Genomic DNA, 24,939 nt, shown 5'->3' with positions numbered 1-24,939 from the left:
GTCCCCGGCTGGTACGACTCTAGAATAATAAAACTATAATAATGTAATAATATATTGATCGTGGGACCAAACTCCGTATACGAAAATTATGAATGAAAACATAGTTTAACGTGCATGCCACCATCACAACAGACTTTTGACAAAAAAACATGTTATATGCGAAATGCCTGCTTTTCCGATCGTTATTTAATAAGGATATTTAAATATTTGTGCGTGTTTGCATTTACGTCATCGTATTTATTCTTTTCCAATGCTAAAGCAGAGATAAACAAATATTTACTGATACACCTATATATTATTGTGTACATTCTATAGGCATACTAAAACCTATATGTGTATCTTTTCGATTTTTCACCCCTTACAAATCGTTTTTTTTTTTATATAATTAATTATTGCTCGGTGGACTTTCAAGTGTATTTTGCATACTTTTTAGCGACCATAGCGTTTCTTTGTGTAAACACATCAGCAATAATTAAGTATTTTTTCTGTGTGTCTTCATTTATCATTTGTAGGTAGTATAATTTATATTTATTGTTAGTTTATAAAATACGTATCCATAATTATATATTTGTATCCCTATGTACACTATACATCAGTGGCTACACGTTTTTATTTTCAAGAAATATGCAGGAATCTTCCGATTGAAGTGCAATTTTTCAATGCACTCAGAATACATTAGAATAAGAATACTAACTATGATAAATTCCATTAAATTCCATTCAAATATTTAATTGTTAATCAGGAAAATAGTTCAATGACAGGATATGATAATAAGGACCTAATAACAATAATGCATTTAGATATTTTACGATGAATATGTTCTTCTAATCCTTTACCTAACCTAACCTGGCTGCTTTTAAAAATAGCATAGATCTTATTATAATATATAGCTACGGATATTATGTTGTGACACACGAAGGAATTTGATAAGTTCAATACGAGTTGTTTATTTGTTTTTATTTTTTGTCAATAATGTGCTCATATATATACCTCTGAACGTTTAAAAAACCAATACCTACTCAATAGTTTATAAAGAAACAGCAGAGATTGTTTATAGGTACACTGCAGAAAAAAAATTCAAACAAAATGACAGTACTGAAACAACATAAATCGTAAACGTTTGATTTAAAACGTTTTTAACATTTTTAGACCGGCTCAAACGAGTTCCAGATGTTACTCGTAGAAATTTTCTTTTGTTTTCGATCGACATTTTTCAGTTGAATGCTGTTTAGTTAATGCATAATATCACGACAAGAATAAATTTGCGTGAAATGCTCGTGTATAATAAACATTTTGAGAACTTTTCCTTGTTAGGTTAGGTTTTTTCGTTTTTTTTTTAGATATAAACAATTCAATAATTATTACAATAATTTTCTATTTCTCTATTTTAGTATACTCTAACGCAATTAATAAATTATTAATCATGAAATAAATTAATGAATGTTAAGAATAGAACGATAATATTGTTCTACTATATAATATTATGTTAGGTACTTAAATTGAAATGTTTGAAAATGCGTATTGCCTAATTATTTTATTAATAACATTCCACATAGGGTTCCATTTAAGTGCTTCTGAGTCCATAAATTATTTTCATTGTATTTATAGTAAAGAATTAAAAAAAACGTAAAATATTAAATTACATTTATCAAACCAAACAACACTTAGTAAATATAATCAGGCTAAAAACACATAATGTTTTTGCCAGGTTTAAAGATCCTTAATACTAAACATCTAAGACTAAAACTTAAAAAAATAATCGCATTTTGCCCATTGTGGTCTTGAGAGAGGATTCTGTGATAGTATACTAATAAGTTTTCTGTACTGCAATTGTCTTTGAAAAATGCAGTCTTGGTACCTATCATAATATTTTTGTGTTCGTTCTGGTCAATCGATTTTCATTAGATTAAAAGAACACTAATATATTATATTATATGATTTATCGGTAGCAGAATTTTTATTGTTTATTTATTTTACGTCGTTGTTTTGTATAACTATGTCGTCATCGTACGCGATGCACACACTCTATAATCTGTAAATGGCTAAAACCTATGGCCGAGCTCCAAAAAAACATAAAAATGTAATCATAAAGACAGAACGCACGTAAACCCTTTTTCTCTTATTTTTTATCTATCTCAATAAGCATCTCTGCGTACCATCGGCCCGACGCTGCCGCCGGCCGACCGTTCTACTGCGGAAACAGTGCGTGACGCTCGCTACAGCTGAAAACGTTTTCCGTTCGCGCTCCATTTCATCGACCAAACCGTCCTCGTGACTTTTGGCTTGTGTCTTATGTGCTATGTTTTAAGAATTGGTTTTTTGGTAAAAAAAAAAAAAAAAAAAAATGAATTACACGTTATATATTGCAATAGGTAAAGTACATTGTTTCAAATCGCACTCTAATGTCTTGTGGCGAACGGACCCGGCGGCAGTAGCATCGGTGATATGAATAAGAAAAAAACAACCCGTTAGAAAGTGGCCAATATATTATTATTATATTTTATTTTTTATGATATCAGTTTATTCATCGAAGTCCATTACATTTCGAACATTCACTTTGAGTATATTATATTTTTTCTTTTAAGTAACTGTACACTAGTTGTACCTTTTTATAGCACCTATCTATAAATACTATTTTTTAACGCTATAGACAGTATTCTATTAACTTTTCTATATAGTATTACCAAGGATTTAACTAAAAAAATATAATTATTTTTTTTATAAACTAGATGATTAACTTATGTAAATAATAGAAAAATGTATTTAGTTCTCTTCTTTTGTAATCTATTTTGATTAAGCTTATACTGTACTTTGTGAAACTATTTCTTATTCTATCTATGCCAGTATTTCTATCTTTAATCTACATTTTATGTCTCATTATTTATTTTTTTCTAAATAAATCTTTGTAAATCAATACCTATATAATATATGTATATATATGTATACTGTATAGCTATTTACAATTATTACTTGTGATTTTAAACTATCTTTTTTCGTTCTTAGCTGTACTAGTTTCTTCGTGGTACTACATTAAATCCTTATCTAGATTTAAAAGTACAGTCAATTTATAATATTTTAAAGTTATTCTTTTATGAGTATACTATGTTATTATGTGCGTTAAATTAAGTTTCGTTCTATTATATAACATTTAAAATACATTTAAACAATATTTTTGTTTTTAATTATTTAATTATGGTCTACACCTTTGACAATTAGTGACTTATAGACAGAGGTATATGATTTATGATTTCTTTGTATGGATATTCAATATTCATATTAAGTGATCCTTAAATAGGATGTATTGAAATTTAAATATTATTATAAAATTATTTTATATAATAAAGTAAGATAATATTACAAAGTAATTAGGCTGCTGATTCTATGATATGTAATTTTCACAGCCTTATTAAATGTATTTAATTAGATAGTAGTAATTAACATTAGTAAAGAAATAACAATATACTAATATTAATAGTGCCTAAATGTATATCATTATTTACATGTGTCAGCATTTGTAGTGATATTAGAATATTTAGGTACTTATATTTATTATAAGATAAATCCACAAAACTGTTTTGCAAGATGTTTTGTTAACAATTTAAAGTTATATTGAATAAATAATATTGTGTCTATATTATATACTCTATTTGTAATATAATCAGACATAAGTAGTTTGTTTTAGTTATAACAATGCATTGCTCACTAATTGCTTTTCTAAACAAATTATATATAGGTACTCATGTGCATATAATAGGTATATATATATATATTTAACCAATCAAACTAAAAAGAATTTGCTAAACATAAAATTCAATTTGAGTATACATCACATTATTTTATTAAATACCTTAACCGATACTGTTTTTAGTTTCGATTGTGTACTGTAAATCTGAAAGCTCTATAAATGTATAATGTAATGTCGCTACTATACCTAAGGGTTTTGTATACAAAATTGAGGGCAATTTCAATGTAAATTCAATCGTACTCAGTGTTATTAACAATCGTTAATTTATCGTGCTTGCAAAATGCATATACCTATATGTATAAACGCGAATGATTTGCTTGGAAATCGGTTAATGGATTTTCACCGGCACTGTCCCGCAATTCATGTAACATTGTCCTACTCTTACATTTATATAATAAACACAGACCGATATATATATATATATTATAAGTATTACGTTTTGCACAAATTTCACGTGTTTGCGTATTGAACCGGAACTATTGGATTATTTTTTTGAACAGTTGATGAGTTTTGCGGGTTTTTTCGGTTTGTCCGTAATCGATTCGTGATTTAAAAACACATTATTTTTATTCGCACACCGATAGTAAAGCAGTTCTGCATACAATAAAAACTGAACTAAACGAATACACTTTCCTACAGGAGATTATCCTGTTCACCTGAAAATAGACTCAAACTCGTCAAAATAATGAAGTTTTTTTTTAAAAAAATGCCCCGAGATTGCTGTCATTTATGAGTGTTTGAACAGCCATTAACAATAAAACATAAACAAGTAGGTACTTATCGAAATTACTCTTAATTTAAATGTATACATAATATAATATTACACGTACATCGACTTTTATTGTAAGTACATGTAATGTAGAAAGTCTAAACTAAACCAATGAGAATCATTCTCCGCGATAGATTCATTATTTCGGTTTTCCTCCGCATGATTATACTAAATAATAATAATACTATAAAATGCGAGGGCGAGTTTTATCTTCGATTAAAAACTATAGTAACGGCGTCGTTTACGGGAATCGTTCCAAAAAAAAAAAGTTAATCTTTTGTGCGGGTGCGGATATCGACTGTCTCCGCTGAACTTTAATTACGACAACGGCCAGAAACCACTATAATATACTGCGTAGGTACTATTAAATAAATAGCAGAAAAAAAGAAACCGACGATTACAACGGAGATAACGCTCGAGTTTTTGTGACGAGTGATAGAGAATATATATATATTATATATATTGTTTACCGTTGGAATAGCTTCTACATTGTATAATCTCTCTTGTGGGCTCTTCGTCTATCTTGATAACTAACAGTATAATATATCCATTGGGGCCTAAGTTTTACTGTAACTATATACAATTAGCTCATTTCGGTTTTTACTATTTCTACAACCCGGGGTGGTTTTTACAAGTCGCAATAGGATATTTCATTTTTTTTCGCGTTAATAAGTTCATAATAATAAGTAGTATCATGTGCTATAGCCTATAATAGTGCTATACCATTTAGACTTATATATACTTATAAAAAATAATGTTTATTCATAGTAAAATGATATGTCTTAAGTCTGGATGATGATCATATTGACTATATAAAGTTACTACCTGAATTATGTATTTACACATTTATATAGGTCAAAGGGTGGGGGTAACCCACTGACTACCACACTGTTTTACTAATATCACTACAATAAGACAAATCTGACAACGATGACACTAAATATTACTACTACTACTACTACTACTTACTAGCACCACGGTGGTGAAGTTGAGATTGGTGATGTTGTGTGTTGTAGAGTGCGAGCTCGTCGTCGCGGAATTAATACGTTCCGGACCATTTAATCCGTGCCGTCCTCACAATGGACTGCTCTCTACAGCTAAAGTTGGGGGGTGTCTTATCACGACCCATTCCGCGTCACTGTGTTGATAAGGCATGCCCGCGTTTCCGTCATCGTTTATTATTATTATTTTATGACGATTAATAGTGCCAACGCCGTCAGAGATAACGAAATACGCGGACCGAGTTTAACCTCATAATATCTAGTAAGCAAAATGTTTGCATCTATATATATATGTGGGTGCGTGTATAGCTGAATGTTGAGAGAAAAAAATCGAGGCAACAAGGGTGGGGACTGGAAATCCAGCAGAAAATAAATAACAAAAACTTGGCGCTCAGACGATATTAATTAATATTTTTTTTCTCTTCTTTCACTTTAGGATTTCAGCGTTATATATTCTCGCGTGCGGGTTAGCTAATTAATTATCATCATTATTATTATTATTCATTTTATATACAACAGCACCGTCATGTATTGTGTGCTTTTTTTTTTAAGGCACGCCCCAAAAAAATAAATCGCGAAACTAAAACGTCGACAAGGGTCGAATCTGACGATAGAAATAATATTAAAAAAAAAAATACCAGATTTTATTACAAAAAATAATATAACATAATATATAATATATACGTAGGTAGGTATATGCGGATATAATATGTACTACAATTTATTTAGGTATAGATCCATACTACGGCGTAGCAGTGCGTGCACGGAACTCACAGAAAACGGTTTCTCGTTGATGTTGTGGGTGAAAGGCAAACGGGAAACACATATACATATTATAGACTAAACTTATATATATATTTAATATATTTATATATTGAAAAGAGGGAGAGAGAGACCGTATAGCCACCAACTTCCACTACCTATAACAATAATCATATATAAATATAACTCGTGTATGTGTATGTCGTGTACGATCGTACGTTAAATCTGAGACACGACCGCAGAACGAATTGCATTGTATACGAACGCTTTGGACGATATTTTATACGTATTATAAGCATTATGATATGTCGATTTTTTGATTTCTCCGTATTCCTCCATTATATTGTATACATACAAATAATATTATGGTAGGTACAAATCTGTACTCTTGGCGACAGTGGCCGACATCACAAAAATGGTATTGGTCGGCGGGCCAATGAGGAAAACTGCTGTCGTCATTTGTATATAATATTATTCTAAATGTTTCTTGGCAATGCCAGTTTTGCTTGATCACGAAATTGTCTTGGAGCAGACAGCTGGCGGTGGTGCAGGTGTACGTACAATACGTTGACAGGACCCAATTTGTTCGATGTGAAATTTCACGTCATAAGACTCGATGAAAAATTGTTGTTGTATGATTTCTAAATATTCGGTTCGATATGGTTATTGGTTATAACTTATAATATAACACTGAAAATAATAATCATAAAACTCACAATGTTAATACAAATATTATTTTATGAAATAATGACTGAAAAAAATGTGGGAATAAAGTTATAACATTTTTGTTGAAAAATAGTGTCACTCTGACTCAGTTAAGGCATTTCGAAACATAATACTATAAATGGAAGACAGTAAAAAATAGCAGTCGATGTAGACGTCAACAAATATTATAAATATATGTTAACTAAATTATGATTCTCAAGTTAACGAGATATCAAAAAATACATTTATTCAATGATTAATACTTCGATTTAATATAATTCGTTTTACTAGACGACTACCGCAAGGGTGGGCGAAGAAGAAATTTGAATCCTTAAGTCTACCCGCTCACCACAAGAGCTGGTAATAACTATAAATTATGTCCCAAACTCTGCACATTATATTTTATACATTGTTTTGACCATTTAAAGTTGTATAAACGTGCAATTATTTTTGAAACGTGCTTTCAAGTAAATCACGGAGTATTATATATTTACGATACTCAAATAATAACGATTTCCATGGAGTTCATTCTAACGAACAGTTTTCAATAGATGTGAAAAATTTACAATACATAATATTATGATTATTTTAACTTCTGTCTTGCATATATACGGAAAAATCGTATCCATAGGTTCGACTTCTGAGCATTATTATATTAGGTGCATACCTATATATAGTCACTTTGAAAATATTTTATGTCAACATAACACGTTAGAACGGTCATACAAAACGATGTTTTTATAGCTACCTATATACTAGCTGTAAGTTGTTCTAAATTGAGACAGTAAAACAAAAACAAAAACAAGAATAACGAATGGTTTTCATCATTATCGTAATGTGTCTTCGTTTTTCAAAAAATATAAAAATAAAATACACGTATATATATATATATATATATAAAGTAAATTTATATACTTGGTCTAGTTATACACTTCTTGTTGTTACGTACCATGGTCATATCATCGTTGTTCAACATCATTGACCTTGAACACAACTACTTTTATAATATATATATATATTTATATATTATAGTTACTATATATATAATATACCTATTATATAATACTATATATAGCGGGTGCACAACATGAAGTATATATAAGTTGTCACACGTATTCATCGTTTAAAAAATGAACGGTTTTCTCCTATTTTGTACTTACATTATACTAGCCGAGTTTGTGTGCCATAATTCACGATACGAGTCATCAACGTGAAACGCGTTTTATACTTTCTTTGCCGTTCGCGGTGGTACATTTTTTAGAGCTTGTGACACGGGTCTCCATTCTCTAAAGTCTAAATAAAGACGACTGAAAGGTTACGGGGCGCGGGTTTGCGACGAGAGAGGGTTATGAACGAGTGCTTTAGAAAATTACTTTAACCGGGTGAGCCACACCCATCACCTGTCAATTCAACCTCTACAAGACTTTTTTCATGGTTTTTTTTCTTGTTATTATACTTTCTTATATAGAACTCGCGCGTTTCCTGTCAACGAAAATAGCCTATACCTGTGTGTATTTCATTTCTATCATCCCTTCTTGCCTCAGTTTGTTCCACTTCCTCGTCGGGATGTATGGCGGTCGATCCGATCGGTAATCGGATCTGTGCCCGTAAAAATAGACGATAGGTTATGAAAAATGATCTTCTCCGGCTTTACTCGGATTGCGATGCCTAAAAGAAAAAAACTCATGGACATGTATGCTCTTGACGACATCGTATTAAATGTCACCAAGATATACCCAACATAAACGTCTATTTTTAAATAATAACGTGGAAATGTCATTCAAATTTAATTTTTATAGTACCATAACGTTTACGTCACGAGTATTTGCTTCGAAATGTTGACTTTATATACATTTAATCGACATTAATGTTACTATCCTTTTACTATGCTCTTTGAATCATTCTTTCATTTTGAGTTTGGAAACTGTTGAATAATGTTAAAAAAAAAAAAGAAGTCGTCAATATAGTGTATAATAATAATATATAGATTATAGAACCATCATTTTGGATTAGCCACCAACGACGAATTGCTATTCATATCGCTATGAAAAACTGCGTATATCAAATAACAGTATTTGTGTATACTATTCCATGATATCTAAATGTTGTGTTTAAAAAAGAAAAATAGGTTTTTAAACAACATTGAAATTCCACTAAAGATCAATATTTATCCAATTCGTCAGTTTCTTATAGGTATATAGTATGCCACTGAAGTACTTGAAACCGTTTTAATTTTTCTATAAAAAACGACTGTTTTTTATTTCCGTATAACGTTTTGGTATAACATAAACCATATTATACAAAAATGTGAATGATCTGTAAAATAGATTACCTAAGAAAATGCGTTTTTTTATGTTCAAATTTTATTACACGACGACGCGATAAAACATAACATTTTTTAATCTAATAAAATCTCTCTAGATTTTTGAATTTAAATCTTTCTTTTAATTTTTATTAGGTGTCTAACAATTAGTTATCATACAAAATGTTAACACTTTTCTGTTTGAAATTATGTAGCTAAAGCCTTTCAGATGTTGTTAGACGTTTATCATCTAGGTACACCAACCTTCCTTTTATAGCAATGATTATTATGTAGTCGTAGTATGTATGTGTGTTTGGCCTAAACCTGTTTCACATTGCTATATCAAGCATAAAACGTCACATTCAACCAATTGGAAAATTTTCGATTTTTTTATGACATTTACTTATAATATATATAATACTTACTGCGAGAGTAAATTAGTCATATTCAGTGTTATTGTTTCAAACAAATAAAAATTAATTTTTTTGTTTACAGCTATATAAATATAATCTTTGAATTTAATATTTTGACGAAGGAAAAGTATAATATGAATACCTCGACGTCTTTTCGACACATTAAATAGGAATTCAGTCCAAAACGACATGCGCGCGTTGTTATGCTTTCGAGTTATATCAGGCATCATCATGACAACATGACTGAAAACAGTGATAACAACAATAAAAATAATAATAAGAAAGTCGGGATTCCTTGACTAAAAGAGGGTTTGTTGTTAGACGGTAGGGTTCCCAAGGGCGGTCGGGCGGAGCTGGAAAAATCAATAGTTTTGTTTCAAATGCAGTAACAGCGCCCCCCTAACCTAGTGGCATATACTCAAAGCAGTTGTAAATTATTTTATTTAATTTTTACGCTTCTATTATACGGCAGTATATTATAATTTAGTCGATCAGAACAATTCATGTATTAATTCCTAATTTAAAAATTTATAATCAAATATAATGGGCGCTTTATAAATAATTCTCATCATAAGTAAAAAAATAAACCCCAATATTTAAATGACGATTCTCGAAAACGTCGTATACCTACATAACACAATTACGTTCGCTGGCTATGGTATTTACTTCTCAAACATGTTGGGTTTGGTAATAAACCGAACGTATCTTACGATAGAATTATTAATCATAATTCATCAGTATGTACAATTTTTAAATTGGTTTTGACTGTTAAGTGTTAACGTACATCAATAAAATTAATGATTGTTAATCTAACATAAGTACCTAATATTAGTAACGTGTTAACAAAGAAGAACATGGAATCGGTTTGGTAGCTTTTGTTTTATTAACAATATAATATATCCAATTATAGGGTAAATACCTATGCATGTATACCAGTCGAATAAAAAAATTTTAGAAGCTATCTATTGATCGAATATTGACTAACATTTTATTTATGTTTTAAAAGACAAAACGATAGAATATGTTTTACGAGTATTTTTGTGATATATAATACTACACACTTGGATTGCATAGTGACCGAAAAGGATTTTTCGTGTAAGCCCTAGGATTTGCTATCCAACATTTCACATTTTACTAACAGTTCGTACTACGTTCATTCTCTAAAAGACTGAGTCAATTTAGTTTTTGTAAATATTTCAAGGTATCTAATCATTAGCTGGTCCGTAGTTACTATGTAGGTACCATTTGGTTTATCTAATGATTTAAGGATGATGTTTGGAGCATTTTTATACACTATGACAATAATATGGTTGTATAATAAATATAATCTATATTACCATTCACCATGCAATGAATCTCTCATGCAACTTTCTACTAAAACTGCGTGTTCTGTGCGCATCCGTATACTTCTATAATCAGTTGTTATGTCAAATTAAATAACTTACTGTTTTTTCCGATCTGCATTAGTGAAATCATTATAATTTCCTATCGAAATTAATTTTTCAACGTTGAATATATTGTATTCTGTTAACTTGCAATAGAATATTTTATAAATTGTATAATATGATTTATTAGCAAACTATAATATCGTATATATTGGTAAATGCGCTAAAAAAAATTGCTCGCTATATATTGTTGTTTTATTTTTATCGTATTTTACCCCATAAAAAGTTTCTTAAATTTTATCTAGAATAATATATAAGAATTTATGCTGAGTAATCATTTTTTTTTTTTTTGACCAACGTTCTCATGTTACGTACTCGACGGTTCTGTATATACAATGTGTATATTACACATTACACTGTGGTCTGTGGGTATATATACGTTGATCGATTGGCAAAATAGTTTTTACGTAAAAAAAAAAAAACGCACAGTAAGCGCCTATAGCTGTGTAGCCCTCTGAAAAGTAGCTTTTTCGGTATGTTCCCTGTAGTATCTTCTATAGATAATAAATTATAAAAAATATATATCACGTTAGTATTTTACATACCGCTGTAGTTTATAATATCCGAAATTGATACTAAAATAAACACGTTTAAGTGGAAAAAACCTCTTTTGACGTTGCTAATGAATCACCGGATCATAGGATCTCGGTTCGATAAATAAATATTTGTTTGGTGGAACAAAGTAAAAATCGCAACGCCGCTCTTTTCTCATAATACATTTATAATTTACCGATTCTTACCAGCCGTTATGTGAACACTAGACTCGCACTCTTGCACGCATATTATTATTATATTATATATTTTATATATTATAGTCATGTAGATATACACACGATAGTCGTTCGCCGCACAAACGGCGTCGGCAGCGGCGGGTCGTACGAAAACGTCGAAAATCGTTACTTTTCAAGGTCTCCCACGATAATCCCCTCGTCTTTTACGCACACACATTCGTAGTGCATTATTTGACTATACTTCGATATATATTATACTATACTCAAATCCAATCCACCGTTTGATTTCTCATATTATCGTATGTTAACCGTGTGTTTTACCCCGTTCGTCCTCATCTATTAATCAATTAATAATAATGCAATAACCACTGGTAATGACCGCATTTGATTATTGTAGGACTCACGATCAAAGTGATTCTTAAAGGATAGCCCCCACTGGACTAAATTTCCCTTATTTATTCTAATACATCGTAAATTTATTCAGTCTGTCCCTGGGCGTTCCTCGTCTAGTATTTGTTAATTCATATTTGTGACCTAAATCTTAGGGTACGTAATTTTGTATAAATTGTTGCAGTTTAGCTTTGCGTAGTATTATTTTAAACGTCTTCGTCAATATTCATTGAAATATCATAATCCATTTATGATGTACGTTATTTATACATTTATAAGCTGTACTTTATTATAATTCCCCCGCGTGTATATAAATCGCATATGCCTAAGACAAATTTGTCGTTTTACGTATTCGGAGCACGCTAGCTGAGAAAGCATTTCCATTCTCATACTCCTTAAAACCCGTCGTTATCGTACCCACTACCGACGAAATATCGATATAATATTGTACGGAAAACACGACGTCGTGCACGCGTGCATATGTGTTATTATATTGTTATTTACTCTCGCTCAAACGTGTAATAAATAATAATAATGTTTTAATATATCGATCGAATTAATCGTCACTGTAAAATTTTACAAAATACAATATTATTTCCTATACGCACCATAATAATATTATGTTTTTATAAGATGACGGGTAGATTATAACGTCGTCTTAGCGCACTATGAATTTCGAAATTTTTCATATTGTATCACTACGGATTGACTCCACCCTTATTACTATTACCGTATTACGGTGATTATTTATTTTATTTGACTTGGCCGATTCGATATAATGCGCGTAGGTATAAAAGCGTTTGTAAATTATGTTTTATTACTGTTTTTTTTTTCATTTATATATATATATGTATAGAATTTATATTTTATGCGACGTCGTTGCGGTCGTCATATGTACGAGCATAATAATAATATATATAATATTATGCTCAGGTACCTACAAGATTTAATTGCACGTGAAAGTATTATATCGTAAATATAAAATTAACTATTATGTATATTTTTCTTTCTTTATTTTGTGTCGCCGTCACCATGAAATCGCTTTTTCATGTAAAAACTTTTAAATTTCCCAAGCGTAATACAACACCTATATATTCTATGAGATTTTTTTTATGGTTTTACACTTGTTTTTTGATTAAATATTAAACACAATTTTCCGTAACATTTTGTTTTATGTATAATATGTATAGAAGTGTTTTGTTTAGGTTGAAATCGACTTTTTATATAATTTTAATCTGTAGAATCGCGATTATTTCTAACGTTTTGTTGTAGTAGTATACTTATATTAATATAAATGTTTGCGCGACGCTATTAAACCAATTTAACTTTTGCTCGTCTGATTAGGAAAACTTTTGGGTCTATGTATCATGATTTTTTAATCATTTTTGTTCAATAACCGTCGTGATTATAATTGAGCTCCTCTCGTATTATAATGCACTGTAATATTAATGGCATAGATATGGGTATTATGCACGGGATATATGTACGTGCGTATAACCAAACTTATCAAAAACAAGAAAAGAGGAATAAATATTAATAAAAACTGCTCGTAAAATTAACATTTCACAATATATGCGTGCGAGTATAAACGTGTTGTAATTTATAATGTAGGTATAATACAAAAACGCCGAATCCTCTGCCGCCTGTTGAAATGTGATATTTTAAAATTCGCGTAATTAGTATTCGTGTACACGGAATGTATATCACATTTCTAGAGGTAGTTTGAAAGCGAGCAAACAAAGCTGCGGTAGAAAATGTATGAGGTTTTCGTTTTTAAATACCCAAGTGGACCGCCCGTTTTATTATTACTATTATCGCGATCATCATACTATTACTATAAACCTTCACTTTTTTCATTTCTCATTTCACCGTGGCAAGACACTTATCATACACGTCGAGTAACTCTTGCCGGAATATTTGGTGCGCTAAAAAAAAATACCAAAAATCAATTACAATACAATTTGTATTATATAAAAAAAAAACAGGTAGACATTATATTATGTACACTGGTACATATTATATAATACTTACTATATATTTGTAAAACTATTATTATACTTCAATTTTTACATTATTGTTACTTAATATTTCGTAAAATATTTAGAATTACATTTTTTTCATCGTTAAAAATTAATAATAGATAGCTGTTAAATTTAAACCCCTTCATTAAAATTGAATATGTTAAAAAAAATGTAAATTAGATTTTAAATGACCATAAATAACTTAAACAAAAATAGTAATTGTGTTTATTGTTATTTTTAAGGAAAATAATAATAAATAAACGTTTACAGATCTTTTTATGCAAATACATTGTACCTACGATTACGATTATATCTATTTAAACTTTCTTCATGGTTTTATTAAGTCGAGACCTAATTTCGGCGTTTAAATAGTACCTATGTAATGTGGTTTTTTTTACGAGTATCTTACGTTGTCATAATATTAAGGCTGGTATTAAAATATCTATGGCGCCTAGATTCTGTAGTGTATTTACGTACGTATTGTATATACTATATAACAAACAGTGAAATATTTAAATTACCAAGTATGTGTCGTGTAAGTTCATATAGAAATCGGAAAGTCTAGTTGAATATCAGATTTGTGACGAAAGACTGGGTCCACAGCCAGAGCAGCTGTCGAGTGAATAGACGACAGAGACTAATGCGCGATGATTTTAAAAATAAATTTTCAAACAATCGCCGTGTGTTCTCATTCAACCACCTCTATATATGTTTTTTTGCTCGTTATTTTTATCTCCGGGGGCGGAGGGAAACTGGAAAATTACCAAGTGATTTTCGCAGAAAGGGAAGGAGAGCAGCCTTTTTGGCAAACAGTGAACCCCGTTATTATTATTATTATTATATTTTATTTATTTTTTGCGTACACGGTCTGTCGGGTTTCAATTAAAAACTACAGCCGCCACCGTAATCGGGTTAGCGAAACGAGTTTACGTGCAATCTGCCTTGAAAACCCGCAGGTACCTATGTGTTCATATATATATTAAACACTTCGGATGTAGGTATGTGTACGCATTCGCCTAGTTTACACAGACGCCTGAGGATATATATTATATTGTGTTGAGTACACGTGACGAATTATTTAAGGACAGCGTAGACTAGACTCGACGATAATGAAAATGCACATTTGTACACTCACCGACTGCAACAGCATAAATAATAATACAATACTCTTATATTCCTTATTCTGCATCCTGACAAGCACGGTTGCTGCAGTGCGGGTGTACAATGTAAAATTATCAAGCTATAATTACTCCTATATATATGCATACAAATATAATTTTTTTTTCAGACAATATTAGCATAAGCCTCTTTTATAACCGTCATTTTACAACGTAGCGGTATTTGTTTAATGAATCGGACTTTGAAGAACAAGACGCAATGCGCCTTCTTTCTCTCGTCTTGTTCTTTTTAGTTTAACAACATCAGGTAATTCGCATTTGTTGAAATTAATCACTTATAAACGTGATGATGATGTATTTGCGTATAAAAACGATTAGTCTCCCAGTCGACAGAAAAAAAGCTTACTGTAACCCTAAGTACATTAAGCTAATTAACCTGCAGTGTTAATAATGAGAAATATAATGACCTTCTTAAATTTTCGTGAACGAAATAAGTTTGCCGTTCTATTGTAAAAAATATATTTTACTCTCGTTTTTCCTATTATTATTGTATTGAATTTTCAGACTATTGAAAATGATTAACGATTTCGAAAACTGGTTGTAAACAATATAATTATTATAGGTACCTTACTTCGTTATAATAATCACTTATGGCAGTTGCGGTTTATTCAACTACTGACCAAAAGGAGCCGACAATAACACATAACATTACAAATCGTATAATAAGATTATATATAGCATGATGATTATTGGTGGTCACCAAAAATTATTGTAGTAATGCATAAAAAATGTAACACGAATAATGAAGTCAAAGTTTATTCAGAAAATTAATACTTTACTTCGCGGCTCACGGTATGTCGGAACTTCGTCGTGAATTCGTGATATTATGTAGTTACTAAACCTGTGCGGAAAATCGTAGGTGATTTCAATAATTATTGTTGTAGCGGGAAATGTTGACGATACTATACATCGCGTATAATATAATATATAGGTATGTATATAGTATAATTATATCAACGAAAAACAATACAATTTCGATTAGCTGTTTGTAGCGTGGTCGTAGTGTCGTTTAAACGAACGTGCAATTTTCACGATTTTAATATACTGCAATAGTGCACTTTTATTGCGAGGTGGTCTGCACACACACTAATAATACACGTGTAATGTATAATAATATACAAAATGTCTGTATAATATATATATTATGACGGATATTATAATATATATATACTCGTAAGACAATGGGCTTCTTGCTCAACCTTCGCGGTAGGTAAACTCGCATAAAACTTTATAAATTATAATGTTATTAAATATTGGTGTATTATAATATGAACTGCTCAGAATTCTACTTTCGCGCATACGTGAAAATATATTAAATAAAGACATCGTCAACGCGAGTAACGTGCACGAGTAAAAACGTGATGTACCGCGAAATTTGTTTCGTTTATTTTCTGCAGAACGACGTCTTATCGCATCGCATAATAGATTCAACCATTATTATTACCAGATATTTCCACCTAAGTTTTATTATGTTGTATATGGTATCTATATATACGAATGTAGTTCAATGTCGTCGTTGTTCTCCTTCTATTATACTTAGCAGCTGATAACGATGACCAACGCGCAGTCCACACATTTGTAATTGGCATACCTACAATTTATGTACTTGAACGATTTATATACCCATACAGGAGGTGAACACTATTCGCACTTAACATCAGATTATTAGTGTACCGGATCTGGTGTACCGTGTACGACGTACGCCGTAATACATTAGTACTATATTATAATAAATAATAATATTATATATTATGTACGCGCGGCTGGGACGTTGACCTCGTCGAAAACTCATCTTCGTCCTTCCATCAGCGTCGTCATCGGTTCCGCTCCAGCGCGACAGCCGCAACACCGCCGCTCACTGTTTCCTTTGTGCTTATACGACGTGCGTGTATTAATTTCGAGTGCGTCCCTGAAAGTTTCAATGGCGACGTGAGCGGCCCGGAGGCAGTGGTAGTCGTATGTTTTGAAATTCTGACGGCAAAAAATTCCACTACTTAAATTATATTATTGCGGGATACCGCATTGTATTATTGCGTTTATTCAACAATTGACCACAACATAATAAAAGATATATAATTGTATTCGCTCTGCACAAAAAGCTTACCATCATGCTGCGTATGAAACTCTATATGTTTAGGTATATAGAACTAGATCTGGAAAAGAACGGACTACCTGTATGCGAATTATGCGAATTTGGTGGTCATTTGTTGGTCCATCTAATCCATTATAAACTATGGTAATTCTCCAAAAGCACGTTTCGCTAGGCGGTATATTTAGGTATATTATTTTACAACCGCGCACTTTCGTTTGACGCCGGATTCACAACTGTCATCGCCTGTTGTATCGTGTGTAGTATTTTATCGCATTAGTAATATATATAGTTGTAATCATGGATGGTACCTATATAAAATATTATTCACTATAACATTATGTGATATACAGTAAATTTCCAGAGTTGTGCCGAACTCGAATTTTGGACATGACGTTCTATTGATGACGAAGTCGTAAACCCGCAATGGCTTTATTCTGCACGTCTCTAACTCGTTTCTCCATTACGTATTGATAGTTGCACCAATTTTTTTCTACGCTTGACGACATTTAGCAAAGAAAATACATTATACATTTTATACCTACTACTACGATATGTGGTATGCATTTTCCACACGCTTAAGCCACGCACGTAGTGTAGGTACAGATATACAGTGCCATGTAATTTAGTAAAGGTATTATTGTAAACATTTCATTATGTATACCGCTCAATGTGCGGATTCCGCAGCCGCGCCGAGTTTTTCGCGTCTTTTTGGCAACGCGTCATCGATCGGCGACGCCGCCGTCGAATTCGACGAAGGTCCCTTCGGCGTAAACGGTCGTCGCCGTCACTGTAAAATGCTCGTCGTCCGTATATCATTTGTACGTCAAATAAAAGTGTCACAAAAAAATAAAAATTTAATAACAACGCTTTATTGCGCACGCCATAGCGAATATCATTACCATTATTATTATATAATAATTTGTAAAAGCACAGCCCGTCGACACTCGTGGAATCTCTGTCGCGCGTTTATACGACGTAAAATATGTATAATAATAATAATAGTAATGCTGAACACAGCGTGCGAGCACGGGCAACGGGAAAAACTACGATTTTGACCGTCAATCGTCCGGCGGCGGCTACGGGGGATGGTCGTGTACTCCGCGCGCGTGGTGCGTGGGTTATATAGCGGCGCAGTGGCGTGCGGCGGCCGCAGTTGATGGTGGTAGAGGCGGTGGTGGCGGCTGCGTCGGCGGCGGCATGCCGCGGGGGTCGAGTATTGATTGGGCACCCCTTTTCACCCCTACCACCGCCCTGTCACGCCATCGCCGCTTTATCACTGTACGAGTGTTTGTCTGGGTCCCCCTCCTCGCCCCGTCGGCCCACAGACCATATACCTACCTATATAATATATCTACTTGCCCGCCCCTGCACCGCCGCCATCGCACCCGACATCGAGCGCAAGGATTAAGTTGCACCTTTTAACCGCGTGGCAGGCCAGTCAGAGTACGTTATTATAAGTCCTAGGTCGGGAATCGTCGGTTTATTCAATAATAGAATAATAATAATACGACAACAGTAGATATTATGGTGTAGACGACGAAAAAAACCGTTATCATTGTCGTCGGATTTACCACGTTCGTGTCACCACGTAAATCTCCGAGTTTATAACCCATAATAGTAGTATTATACAGGAGTGTTGTTTTCACATATGGTTGTTTGGTAATTCATCGAACATGCTCACTCCTAGCTATTTGTTTTTACTATACGTTTATTGAAATTCTGGTTATTCGAATTTTTAAGCGTGTTTAAAGATCATATTTCCAAATACTAATAAATTTAGTATATACCATATTTTAAGAAATGTCCTATTGTAAAAAACAATATTTTTTTCAAAAGTGATCTGCCTTTTTTACTTTTTATTGAAATAATTTATTATTTTGAAAATAATACGTATTACGTAGTATATGCTACATCTGTATAAAAGTAGCGACTACCAATGGTTGTACAACTAACAAATTTTTCCTTCAAACTACTAGAAATATAATAAAACATTATATTTTACTCTCCCCAAATAGTTCAATATAATAAATTAAGTATACCTATACCTATTATCATTTAAAAATATTTAATCTTTAAGTATGTATTTAAAAATTATAAACACTAGAATTTGAATAAAAGCATTACAAAAGAGGTGGGTGAAGTTATTTTGGTGAATCACTGTATATTGTTGTATAGGAGTTACCACGTTAAGATATTATACATACGCCTATTCAAATTCACTACAACGATTAAATCACGATTACATATGTAATACCGCATTACCGCGATAGAAATGCGTACCTGTATGATATAATATATAAAATATATAAGTATAGGTTATAGCTAATAATATTATGAATAGTGAATATTGTATTATTATTTTAGTTACACTTTTCCTGTTTCATAATATACGATCCCTTCTACGATGCGTATTATAATAAATAGACATCATAATTTTATTAAAACGATCGTTAACGTAATTGTGATAAATAGGTACTCGTGGTGAAATCGTGTCGCTAATTATTTTTCTATTATACACCTATAGGATCTCTTTTTAATTGTCGGGTTATTAGACGGTCATATACGATTATTTATATACCTAAATAAAATAAATTCAAGTACTGCAGTCTGCAGAGCGCAGTATCGCAGTGATGTTATTCGAACGTTGTTTATCAGAAGCTATTTATGCAATTTTATTTTATTTTTGATCTTTGCAATAGTCCATTATTATATGGACACTATATAATAGTATACAAAACTTTTGGTATAACTAATCAAAATTGATATGAGTATCATGATAATTGAATGCTATTTTTTTAGTGGAATAGGAAATTAATGTACGTTTAGTATTGGTAGTTTACCATTAAAATATTAATTATGTTATTTCCTGCAACGTGATAAAAAAGTTAAATGACTTTTTTCATCTCATATTGTATTCTACATTAAGAGCATTAGGTACTTTTAAATGTGATGTTTTTTTTCCAACGTTGCAATCGCGGAATAAATTATACTCTGAACTTTTTTTTAAATAAACTTAGTAAAATGTGACGGTTAAAAATCGCGTTATCTCAAACAAATTAATAACACGTTTGTAAGTCACGCACGCAAAACACGGTTTTAATCCAAAAATGCTATGTACCTCCCTCCTAGTGCCTACATATGTTTTTTTATCATGCATTTCAAAACCACTCTCGTTTAATATTATTATTATAATTTTTCTAAAGCGAATATACTGTTTCATTTTTCGACCATTTACGCCACTTAGTGTCAGGGAACAACTAAATAGACGACCAGTCCCTGGGGTAATTTTTCTATTCGGTCACCTTATAAGAGAACGTGTTGGCCTACCACGTGATAGGACGAGAGATATCTATATAGATAGAACAAGCCGCACACCGGCGCAGCAGCAGCTTTCGCAACCGAGAGGATTGGTTGAAAAATTAACCGGCTGCCCAGCCGTGAAGGTGTGACAGTGACGTGTGTCCAAATTACATTAGAGCGTTTCGTACTTGCGCATACATATTATATGTATATATAGAGAAACGCAGAAGCTGCATGTGTCGACGACAGCGGTAGTCGCATCCGCGTTTCGAATATACAACACTTCCGATCAATCTCCCGCTCACCCCCTACCGCCACGATTAATGGCCTAGAAAACGTCAAAAACTTACGAAAATGTCCCAACGATTTCGCCCCATCGGCGTTAAAGCTTCATTTCGGCTCGTTTATCATCACGGCCGCCGCAAATGCTCAATACCGAGGTACGGGTGACGAGGAGGGTCTAACCATTGGTGTACCTTTAAAATACGTCGCGCGCCTGCAGCAGCAACGTGCGTTTGCCAATAAAAACGCCATCGTCTTGTGGGGCATATAAATCACCGACAGATTTTTGTCTTGCAAAAATTACTAATACGAGTGCCGCCGCATAGCTGCAGTATGTATATGCGCCCGAACATAATAATATATCATTATAACATTAACTTTATACGCTTTCAATTCGCATTCGTTGGCCGATATTTCGTGTTCGTGATGTTTTATCGCCACCGCGTAGTTCGGGGCCAAAAACACGACGTTTGTGCGTAATATATTTTAATAAAACAAAGAGGCATGTATTATATTTTATATATACTATGTGTGTGTTTGTTTAATGTGTATCGTGCCAGTACCTTATATTTGTATATATATATATATAATATAATATATCTAATCGACATTATAAGTCATACTCCTGCTGGTCAATATAAATTATACACCACTTGATACGTATATATTTATATGATAAAATATACAGGATATATTATTAAGATAATTTACGGAAAAGTCGACCAGAAGAGAAGAGTGAGCGCGATGTGATGGATGGATCTGCAGGGACGTGTAACGCAGAGTGACGTCGTGATGGTCTTCATTATTTATAGATACGCGTATAGTGCGTGTAACGGCTATTTGGATGGCTAACGAACGCCGCCACAGTCGCTTTACCGAGGCCGGTGAATAAAAATAAATTTCTGAAGAAATAGTAAGAAAAAAAATTTAAAAAAAACTATAGTCCAAAAGTAAACATATGTCCGGTGGCCCTGTATGATGTGCAGTAGTTACCTTATTCACACGCGGCGTTTGTTGCTTTTGCCAGACAACCGTGTGCCGACGCCAATCACGTGTCACCGTTTCGGCAACGTGTTTTAATTAGATGCCATAGCGGCGGTCGGTATTAAGTCGCGGCGGCTGCGACGAAGGACCCCTTCCGAAAAAGTTTTCCTATCGACTTACATGATAACAACCTAATGTCAACGTTCCTTTTCGCACGGGACAAACTTTTTAGTACATTATGTACATATTATATTATTATGTATACTGTGTATAAACACTATAAACCTATATACAAACAAACATTTTACAACACCGAAGCGTTTGGTAGTTAATAATAAATATAATCGAATTACTGTATCGATTTTGTTTTATTTATTTCCCATTCATATTCAGTAATTAATATTTCGACCGAAAAGTTGTCAATTTGCTGCTCACACGTCCAAATTTTTTTTTTTAATATTATTCAATACAAATACATTGTATACAATTGTACTTACAAAACCCCTTGTCGATGTGCTGAAGTTGATATCTCAGTCGAATTACCCATAGTCTTGTTCTAATTTGTGAAGTTGTCTGAATCGGCGTGTATGTATAATACAAAGGTATCGTTGTATAATTATTATGCATTAAATACAAACAATATAAAACGAATCAGAATATACCAGGTACCGAAATCTAATGTAATTATAACAATTGAGAGATTCATGTATCTAAAAACGTATTATTTTTTTAAATATTAACTTTCATACATATTGTCTCAAATTCGTGTGCTTTTTGTATAACACAAAGTAATTGGGTTTACAGTTTTAATAACATATAAGCTTGGTCCTTTATAATGAACTCTGCGCGATTGAGTGAGTTATAAATTTATAATATGAATATAATATGAAGTTTTATAACAATTTTATCATTCACAAAAAACCGTATTATTATATTTTTCAAAAACAAACTTTTCAGTTAACTTAAAGTAATGGAATATATTAAGATATAACATTGGTACACGTTAATGTTCTGTAAGTCAACTAGACTGGAAAAATATCATTAATGTTATTAATGTACTTGAACCGAAATGGAATTAGTTTGCAGATTATAGAAGGTTGTAAACAAATTCCTCTCGAAACTATATAATAGTGCACGCTGTCCTGTCTATATATGTAGTGTTTTGCGTTTTTATGTTTCATGCAGTATAGTATATTATTGACGTCATTACAAATCAAAATATGCCTTATCACACAAACAATAATAATACGTAATATTTCATGGCTACTTACTTAAGATTTGTATTTTATTATATTTATTACACAGTTACCCATAATTTTTATAACTTAGGTCTAAAACAGCAGTAATGATAATAGAATTGATGGCAAATACAAAATGCATCAAAACATTTTTCAACGATTTCTTATAAGCAAGTAAAAAATTTCCAGACCACCTATATTTATTACTATTTATATGCATTAGGCTTAGACCTATATTTTACCTATAGGTAAATAGGCCTATAAGTACACATATTCATTACCTATATTTTATTCGGTCGTTTTGATTTATTAATGGACATAATTAATATTAACATATTTAGAGTCGACTTATACTATTATAATAGACCCGATTAGTCGGTTACTATAGACGTTATAACCTCGTGGATGAATAAACGACCATACAACAAACACGAGGATTAGACATTATTGTAAAAACTCGACGAAAAGTCTCTTTGAATAAACAATGAATATAATCCCTTTCGGGGTGGTCGTTCGCACGAGATAAATGGTTTTGTTTGCTCAGCCTGCTGGTGATTATAATATATATTAAACGTCTCGAGTTCTGAGCTTTTTTCTCGCAGCGTACCGTTTTTGTCACAGACCGTAATATACCTAGCGTACCACATGCACATCATATAATACATATATATAAATAATATAAGAACCACAGCCCGTATACTTGTCCCTTAATTAATTTGTTTTTTTATGTGTGTTCACAGATTCCAAGGGATCACTTCAACGAGGGTTACTGAAAAGGTTTAAAACTGGCTATCGCTACTTCCAAACTGTATTCCCAGGCTCCTTTACGAGTGTCAACGAGGTAAGAAAATAAAACATATGTGCACACAGCGTTTAAAAATTACTTAATTTTAACTAAACCAAAAATTATTTTACAATCAACAAAACTTACATATACATTATACATATATAAATAAATATACACACACATGTATTCTCATATGTATCGTGGTTCTGTTAGGCTATACTTATGAGCGTCCTTGACCGAACTGTGTTCAAAGTTGAACACGAATTATTATAATGCCGGATTTAACGTTTTCGTGTCGTTGATGTGGTTGGATAGAATTTTCCGATCCCAGAGGCCCGAAGGAGGACGGGAATACTATTCCTCCTACTTACATGAACACACCCGACATTCGCGTCCGTTCGGCCGTGTTCATACCTGTTCATGACAGACCCTCTATTTTTCAGCCTTAAGTAAGTCATATGGGTAGTCAGAGGAGTCTATTGTTGTAAAAAAAACTTCGTAGATGTGTAGACGTATGAGTAGAAGTTTGCGGTTGATATTATGATAGTGTCCGTTAAAAACATTTTATTTTAATTGTTTTATTTGATTTATTATATTGTTTTTTGTATAATTCTTAAAATAACTTGACAAAAACGGCTTGATCAAATTTGATACATAATATTATATATATATATATATAGATTTGTGCAGTACATCAATATTCTAGAATCATTAAAAATAAATTCACTAATCAACTAATGCAGCGTTCAAACAGCTGAAATTTGCACATGGCTTTCTATATATTATTATAATCA

General features: G+C 32.1%; 1 protein-coding gene across 2 annotated transcripts in view; it reads left to right on the top strand.

Annotated features, from left to right (window-relative positions):
* Nucleotides 1-24,939, top strand: part of LOC114131951 (RNA-binding protein Musashi homolog 2) — a 60,065-nt gene that overhangs the window by 7,665 nt on the left and 27,461 nt on the right. Inside the window, exons 2-3 of one of the 2 annotated variants that reach the window (XM_027997344.2) lie at nucleotides 24,099-24,199; nucleotides 24,359-24,594. In XM_027997344.2, the coding sequence (XP_027853145.1) occupies nucleotides 24,566-24,594 (29 nt within the window). In that variant the 5' untranslated portion in view covers nucleotides 24,099-24,199; nucleotides 24,359-24,565. The remainder of the gene's footprint in view (nucleotides 1-24,098; nucleotides 24,200-24,358; nucleotides 24,595-24,939) is intronic. The other variant, XM_027997412.2, reaches the window with a different exon arrangement.

Source organism: Aphis gossypii, chromosome 1 (assembly GCF_020184175.1).
Source record: "Aphis gossypii isolate Hap1 chromosome 1, ASM2018417v2, whole genome shotgun sequence".
NCBI classification, from domain to species: domain Eukaryota; kingdom Metazoa; phylum Arthropoda; class Insecta; order Hemiptera; family Aphididae; genus Aphis; species Aphis gossypii.
This window is presented reverse-complemented; position numbering and strand designations above follow the sequence as displayed.